This window comes from Pogona vitticeps, chromosome 4 (assembly GCF_051106095.1).
Source record: "Pogona vitticeps strain Pit_001003342236 chromosome 4, PviZW2.1, whole genome shotgun sequence".
In the NCBI taxonomy this organism is placed as follows: Eukaryota; Metazoa; Chordata; class Lepidosauria; order Squamata; family Agamidae; genus Pogona; species Pogona vitticeps.
The window spans coordinates 101,526,339-101,535,000 of NC_135786.1; the positions used below are offsets into that span (position 1 = coordinate 101,526,339).

At 40.0% G+C, this 8,662-nt stretch overlaps 1 protein-coding gene across 5 annotated transcripts in view; it reads left to right on the forward strand.

Moving 5' to 3' along the window:
* Positions 1-8,662, forward strand: part of GPSM2 (G protein signaling modulator 2) — a 90,356-nt gene that overhangs the window by 36,914 nt on the left and 44,780 nt on the right. For all 5 annotated transcript variants that reach the window (XM_072998061.2, XM_072998057.2, XM_072998059.2 and 2 more), the window contains 2 exons: positions 4,950-5,171; positions 8,293-8,428. In XM_072998061.2, the coding sequence (XP_072854162.1) occupies positions 4,950-5,171; positions 8,293-8,428 (358 nt within the window). The remainder of the gene's footprint in view (positions 1-4,949; positions 5,172-8,292; positions 8,429-8,662) is intronic.

Below are 8,662 nucleotides of genomic sequence, written 5' to 3' on the forward strand. Positions count from 1 at the left end.
GAAGGAGATATGCGTGCTTGGCTTGGAGAATAGGACATTTGGAAGGAAGTATGTGTGCTTGGCTTGGAGAATAGGAGACGAGGGAGAACATGATTGCAATCTTCAAAGATTTAAAGGACTGTCTAATGTGCTTTAAGTTATAGATTTTGATTAAATTGTAGTGTAACAATTTGGCAATGGAATCAGTTACCTAGATGGGTGGTAAGCTGTCTCTCACTGGAGCTCTTCAAAGGGTGGATAGTGATTATTTGACAACAGAATGGGGCAGTTTGTGACCCTCCAGATAATACACTGCAGCTCCCATAATTCCTCATTAGTGGCTGTGCTTGCTAGGTCTGTTTGAAATTGCAGTCCAACAAGATCTGGAGCACTGTGTTTTACACACCCCTATGAAAAACAGTGATTTTTTTTAAAAAAAAAAGCATTATTGACTATATCTCGTATCTGTGTTTTTATGAAAACACACTGTTTTAACTAGACTTGAGTGTTGGCCCACTTAACAGGCTGAGTTCTTAAGGAGCCAGAGAAGGAAATGGGGAATGTTTCCAGAGAAACCACCCATATATTTGGAAGGCAAGAACTGGCGAAAGGATTCCTGCTGAATAATTGTAGGCAGGCAGGCTGTAGTCTAGCTGGCAGGAATTTTTGTACTGTATATTGCATAAAGATTGTCAGTCCAAGCCTGGCATAAGGTGTAGATGGAAGACTGGAAGTTTAGGGGTAGATGAGAGCTGAAAACCTCAGAGTTCCTGATTGTCAAAACAACATACTGTACAAAGAACCTGTCAAAACACCCTATCTGTTTCAGTTTTTGAAATAAGTATGTTTCTTAATATGTGGAAAAATATATGATTACTGTATTGGGTATTGCTTTCCTTTGCTCATGTTAGAGGAGACTGTATTAACTAATGGCTACAATTTACCTTTCCATGACATGCAGGTTATAATCTTCACTTAATCTGAAACCATCTTTGTCCAAACAATTATAAATTGCTACCATAAAACAAGTTTCACACATTTGTTAGTCATTTCTGCAAACCGTTATGCATACAAAATGATAATTAGTGCAATTCAGTTAGTTCAGGGGTGGGCAATTAATTTCTATAGGGGGGCCACATGAAAAATCTGAACTGTGTTTGGGGGCCAAACCAACTTTACTTAAAAATAAAATGAAACAGTGATGTTATGATTGCTTTTATTTTAAACTTGTTAATCTTCACAAATACTAAAGAGGTTTTTTGTGGTATGTTAAAGATAAGCAACTGATCAACTTTAGAAAAAAGCTATAATGGTTTTGATGTCCGGCAAGCCGGACAGGAGTGGCTTGTGGGCTGTATGTGGCCCTTGGGCTGCACTTTGCACAGGTCTGAGTTAATCATTGTCATGTTACTTGATTATTTCTTCATAGTGCTGCAATCGGCATGTGGTGTTAATTTACCCAGATGATATATTTGGTTTACTCCAGTGCAGTTAATTTTATCTTAATCTGATATTACGTGAAGTTGATCAGCTTTGAAGTCCGAACATAACACAGCAAGTGGACGTGTGAGGGGAATGCATACAAAGCAGTAGTCTACTAAGGGCCATATCAGGCAGGGCAGATGGTAGTGATAGAATACAGTGGTGCCTGGCAAGACGAGCGCTTCGTTTTACGACGAAATCGCAAAACGATGTTTCCTATGGGTTTTTTTCGCTTTGCGATGATCGGTTCCCTGCTTCGCTAACCGATTATCGCAAACGATGATTTTCGCACAGCTGATCAGCAGTTTCAAAATGGCCGCTGGGTTAAAAAAAAGGCCGGCCGCTGTTTTCTGGCACGGATTCCTTGCTGCACGGGCAGCGAAAATGGCCGCGCTATGGAGGATCTTCGCTTGACGATGAGTTTCAAGCCCATAGGAATGCATTAATCAGGTTTTAATGCGTTTCTATGGGCTTTTAAAAATCGCTTTACGATGTTTTCGTTCTACAGCAATTTCGTTGGAACGAATTAACATCGTAATGCGAGGCACCACTGTATTAGTGCTCCCACAGTTATTGTTTAGCTATCCTGTGGGATTGCTTTGTAGAGCATATGTGAGGTACTCAAGGGGAAGTTGTTCAACTTTTTTTTTAATGCCATTTTGATACTCTAGATTTCTGTAAGCGTTCCACAGCAGGGAAATGGAAATGTTATTTTGGTTTGGCCCAGTAACTTCTGGAAATGGTAACAGGGAGGGAAAGAGTTGGAACTGTGTTTATTGATTTCTTTTACCACTATTTTAATATTTTTATTATTTATTTGTTTCAAATGTTTTACCCCACCTTTCTTCTTAAAAAGGACCCAAGGTAGCTTACATCATTAAAATACAGTATTTGTAAGCTAAAAACAGTAAGTGTACAGATATTGAAAAAGAATCAAACAAATGGCACATTACAAATAGTATACAAAATCAACATCAAAAACAGATTCAAAGCAACAGGATGTAACACTCAATTTAAAACACCTCTCAGATAGCCAATCACTAAGGAAAAGCTTGCTTGAAGAGAAAGGTCTTTGCCTGCCTGTGGAAAGGCAGTAAAAATGGAACCTCCTGTGGGAGAGAGTTCCAGAGTTTGGGAGCAGTGACAGAGAAGATTGTCTCCTGTGTCCTCACCGGATGCACCTGTGAAGTTGGTGGGACTAAAAGAAAGATCTTCCCTGATTATCTTAACACCTGGGAAGCTCCTGAAGGTAGATGCAGTCCTTGAGATAGCTTGGACCCAAGCTGTTTAGGGCTTTATAAGTTAAAACCAGCAGTTTGAATTTTACCTGGAACCAGATTAGTATCCAGTGGAGCTGCTGTAATAGAAATTACCGTATTTTTTGCACCATAAGACGCACTTTTTCCCCACAAAACAGAGGGGTGGAAAGTCTGTGCGTCTTATGGAGCGAAGAAAACAGATTATATTTTCCTGTTTTCTTCTTCTAAAAAATTGGTGCGTCTTATGGAAAGGTGCGTCTTATAGAGCGAAAAATACGGTATGTGATCCCACTGCCTACTCCCAATTAACAATCTAACTACAGCACTTTGGACCAATTGAAGTTTTTGAACACTTTCCAAAGGCAGCCCTATGCGGAGTGCATTACAGTAATCCAGCTAGGAGAAAACAAAAGCATGCTTAGTGTATAATCAAGAGTGCATTCCAATGGAGATAATACCACTGACTCTACATGTAGTACAACTCAGTGTTGGTATAACTGTGGCTTTGTGCTCTAATGATGTTTTACAGCAGCATTGTCTCAAACCCACTGTAGCTGGCTGAAGTCTTCCTACAGTTTAAAACAGGGAATATTGCCTACTGCTGAAACAAAATAAATATGAGGGTCTTCAGTGATTAGTCCAGCCACTTGGACTGTAATTCAGTCTTGAAGATAGTGTTACTAGGGAACATACCACTTCTATTTGTCTGGGGGAGACTGGTTAGCATCAATAATTCTAGTTGTACCTGCTTGTCCGGGTGATTGGGTGGAGATTGGGGATGTGAGATGGGGCGAGAGTAGTAGCTCTCTCACCGGAGTGCCGTCCTTCCCTCACACTGTTGAAAGAGAGATACAGACTCTACCCACTTCACCTCCTAAGAGGACAGAGCAACAGGGGACAGACACTCGGGAATTAGAAGAAGAAACAAGAGGGTTAATGGTTGAGAGAACTCGGGAGAAATTGGTGGGAACAGAACAGAGAAAAAGGGTGGAGATAGAGGCAGGGACAGCGGAGATAAAAAGGAGAGAAGGGCAGTTGCCTCCAGGCTGGGAGTGGGTCTGGATGGAAAATCCATGAACCGGAGTTTGGGAAAGGCTGAGAGTACCAAAGGAAGAGGTGGATTATAGAAGGAGGAGAGATATAACCCCAAGACCCTCTTATTGGGGAGAAGCTGAAGCCAGGGAGTGGCAGAGGAAGTTGAGAGAGGAAAAGGAGAGAGTGGAGAGAGAGAGAAAGGAAAGATTAGAATGGAGAGTGAATGAGATGAGGAGGAGAGAATACAGGGAGGACCCTGGGCGACCCCTGTATTGACAGGACGTGCCAGGTGAAGTCTGAGACGACAACACCATACCCCTACTGGAGGGAGAGGTCGGACAGGCGGGTGAAGTCGGGTGCAACAACAGACTGGCAGGGTCCATGGAACACAATAGAAGGAAACCCATTTCTAACTGAAGGATGGAAACCCGTGGCCAACCCGTTGTCAACAGGAGAAAAGTTATGGGACAGTTTCATTGACAATTGTTACCTGTTAAATACCTGAAAAAATCTTACTCCTGTTTCAAAGTTAAACAAATCTCATGACTTATTTGGAAGAAAAAGGGAATCAAAAGACGAACCCTCACGGGGGATTTTAATTTTTTTTTTCATCTAGACTGCTGGTCTACTACAAATTGACTAGCATGTATTGGTAGCCTAACAATTGCTTGTATGACTCTTATGTTCGGAGTGAGCCCCCGTCGCTTGTCCCAGCTCCCGCCAACCTAGTGGTTTGAAAGCATGCAAAATGCAAAAATGCAAGTAGATAAATAGGTACCACCTCGGTGGGAAGGTAAATGGTGTTCTGTGTCTAGTCACGCTAGCCACGTGACCACGGAAACTCTTCGGACAAACGCTAGCTCTATGGGTTGGAAACGGAGATGAGCACCGCCGCCTAGAGTAGGACACGACTGGACAAATTGTCAAGGGGAACCTTTACCTTTACCTTTATTACCATACCCTTCTGTTAAAAAGTAGTAGTTTATATATTGTATTGGCATCAGCTTGAGGGAACACAATTAATTAGGCTTGCAGTGCACGAAATGAATTGCTGTCAATGTTTATGTGAAGTAAACTTGATTTATGTAAGAATGACAAATACAACTTTAGCGCAGTTTTTTGTTACAGTTTTAAGAGTTGCTGCAGGGAATACCAATGTGTTTAAACCTAAAACGTCTTGCATCTCGTTTGCAGAATGGAAGCTTCTTGCCTGGAGCTAGCTTTGGAAGGGGAGCGGTTGTGTAAAGCAGGAGACTGTCGGGCTGGTGTATCTTTCTTTGAGGCTGCAGTTCAAGTTGGAACAGAAGACTTGAAAACCCTCAGTGCAATTTATAGCCAGCTGGGCAATGCCTATTTTTACTTGCATGAATATGCAAAAGCTTTGGAATATCATCACCATGATTTAACACTTGCAAGGTAATTTAAGATTTTAGTATCATTAGAATCATCCAAATAATGGTGAGCTTTTTGTTTATGAGCAAACTTTGTTCAGTGGAGTATTGAATGGATGTGTTTAACCATATCATGACCGGGAGGGGGAAACAAATGATCGAAGAGCTTTGTTAGATACAGTTTTCTTAGGAAAAACTCTTAGGCTCAAGTTGCTTGATTGGTTTCTATCAGTTCAGCGATGTAAGAGTCTCATGGGTTTCTAGGGCAACACCCAAAGGTTGGCAGTGGCTTAGCAATTTGGCAATGGCTTCCATTTAGCACTTATTCTAGCCCAAGAGTTTTTTAGCTTTACTTGCGTACTGGTCAAGAATAGCTGAGATGATTTGGCTTGGATGTTGATCTGTATTGTGTGTATCATTCCAACAGCCATCTGCCCTGACATACCCTATACTGTAGTGCCTCGCATGACAACATTAATTCATTCCGCAAAAATCGCTGTCGAACGAAAACGTCGTCATGCGATTTTAAAAAGCCCATAGAAACACATTAAAACCCAATTAATGTGTTCCTATGGGCTTAAAACTCACAGTCCAGCGAAGATTCTCCATAGCGTGGCCATTTTCGCTGCCTGTGCAGCGAGGAATCCGTGCCAGGAAACAGCAGGCGGCCATGTTTTTCACCCAGCGGCCATTTTGAAACCGCCGATCAGCTGGCCGAAAATCGTCGCTTTGCAATGATCGGTTACTGAAACAGGGAGCCAATCATCGCAAAGCAAAATTCCCCCATAGGGAACATCATTTTGCGATGGCTTTTGTGATCGCAAAATCTTCAACGTAATGTGATTTCGCCGTCAAACGGAGCGCTCGTAAAGTGAGGCACCACTGTGAAAGCAAACTCGAAGTCATCATACAAAAGATGGGCTGATAAGGATTTTCTACTAGAGGTATATCTTCATATAATTTTGGATTGTTATTTTTATTTATATATCAGTTTATCTAACTGAGCATCAGACAAAATGGCTTCTACGGCAGGTTAAATCAACAATGCAGTCTTAAGCCATTTATTTAATTATTGAATTTATACACCATCTGGCAACCAGGCCACTCTTGGACAGCTAACAATATGAGCAACAATATTAAAATACAAAGAAAAATAAATTAATACATAGCCAAATAGGGTAAATTAAAACAGATGGCAATGAAGGTGGTAAAAATGATGATGAAGAGGAAGGCAAAAGGATGGCAAAAGGGAGGCTGAGATCTTAATGCTCCGGGAAAGCCTAGCAGAAGAGCCAAGTCTTCAGTGCTCGTTTGAACCCACCCAGCAAGGGTGCCAGGAGGATTTAGTGAAGAGAATTTCCCACTGTGTTCAGTGATCACAACTTAATACATTTAGGATTATAGTCATAGAAATGTACAGTAATAATCATTCATATATGTTAATACATTTAGATTACTGTAATGCAGTAATCTGTCTTGTATTTTGGTTTGAAAGCTACATCTAAATAAAATAAATAAAATAAATATGTGGAATGTGGCGACTAGTGTGCTGAATGAGTCAGTGCATTATTGAAACAACTAGAGTACAGTGGTGCCTCGCTTAACGAGCACTTCGTTTAACGATGAATTCACTTAGCGATGACTTTTTCTGAGCATTTTTGTGCTCCATTTAACGATGGTCCCTATGGGCGATTTTCGCTTAGCGATGTTGGGACCATGCTTCGCATAACGATTACATTTTTGGGTCCCCTGTTTCGCTTAACGATGGTTTAAACAGCCTCATGTTTGCTGTTTTTTAAATGTTATAAAGTTAAAGTTTACTGTTCAAAATGTTTGAAATCATAAAGTGCACCTAATAAACTTTTTGTTAACCAAATTTGACTTTGTTCTGACTCTTTTTTAATTTGTTGTTGAATTTTTTCCCCCCATTGAGATGCATTGAATAGGTTTCAATGCATTTCAGTTGGGAACTGCATTTCGCTTAGCGATGTTTCCTATGGCAATTTTTGCTTAAGGACGGCAATTTGTTCCTATTGGAACGGATTATCCGGTTTTCAATGCATTTCAGTGGGAAACCGCGTTTCACTTAGCGATGTTTTCACTTAGCGACAAATTTTTGGGAACCAATTAAAATCGTTAAGCGAGGCACCACTGTACAACCTTGGTATCCACAGGGGATTGATTCTAAGCACCTCATCCAGAGGCTGGGAAGCTCGGATATAGAAACCCTATGTATAGCATAGTTTGATTCCTGCTGTAGGCCAGTTCTGGTAATACACCTTGGAAATGCATATTTCTGGAGTTTTTTATGTAATATTTTCAGGCAGCAGATAAATGAAACCATGGGTATTGATATGGTGGTCCAGCAGACCTACCAGCAGATCTGACTGTACTACCCAATTGGAGAAGTGTGTTTTGAGCCTACAGTATATTACTGTGTGTGAGAGAGTAATATTTTTAATGTAATGTTTTTAATGGTTTTCTTTTTTAAAAACCACACGTTTTTGTTGTACATTATTTGGAGATACTGTCCAAAATCCTGTTGTGCAGTTACACAGATGACATAAGTTTTTGATGTGAATTGCCATAAGTTAGGAAATCTCTATAGGCATTATCTGTTGAATGCTGAGTCATACTATCTAGGATGCAATAGATAATGTCTAGGGAGATTTTTTAATATCGTAGCATTTCATTTCTAAAAGTTATGCTTTTTGGCTGATTGTCCAAAGGATTTGAGCCATTGTTAGATATGGGAAGCAATATAGAAATTTTTAAGAACAATAGTAAAAGTGTTAAGTTTTGTTTTCTAATTAGATAACTAAAATCCAGCTGTGGGTCTTGAGATGTTAGATAACATCTGTCATTTCTGATTCATTAGTTAATCTGTCTGGGAATTATGAGAACAGGATTTAAATTAAATCAGTGTGATTTAAGAACTGCACCGTGGGGGAGGTTTACATAGATTACAGAAAAAAGGCTTACTTATAAATACTTAAAATTGAGGATCTAATGTATATTTATGGACATAGATGATATTTAATGGGAATAACTGATACATAAAGTAGATTGAGTTTTTAAATATTAAAATAATGCTTTTAAAAAAATAAAAGTGACAGGAATAAGTGGTTGTTTCCTTCAATTTTTAGGACCATTGGTGACCAGCTAGGAGAAGCTAAAGCAAGTGGCAATTTGGGCAACACCTTAAAGGTCCTTGGGAATTACGAGGAAGCAATTGTCTGTTGTCAGAGGCACCTTGATATTTCCAGAGAGCTAAACGACAAAGTAAGAACAATTTATATGGATATTATTATAATGAATCAAGCAGTGCAGTTTTCATGTTTAAATAGTACTAAAGCTTCAGAGGCATCTGGTGCAATAGTAGAACAGTAGCAATTTTGTTCATTTCCCTAGGAAAGCATATGTGAAACGGATTGCCCAACAAGTTACTGCAACACCAGCTCACACACCTGACACCTCCCTGATTGGTGATGGTAGTAGATATGAATGTGGGGAAAG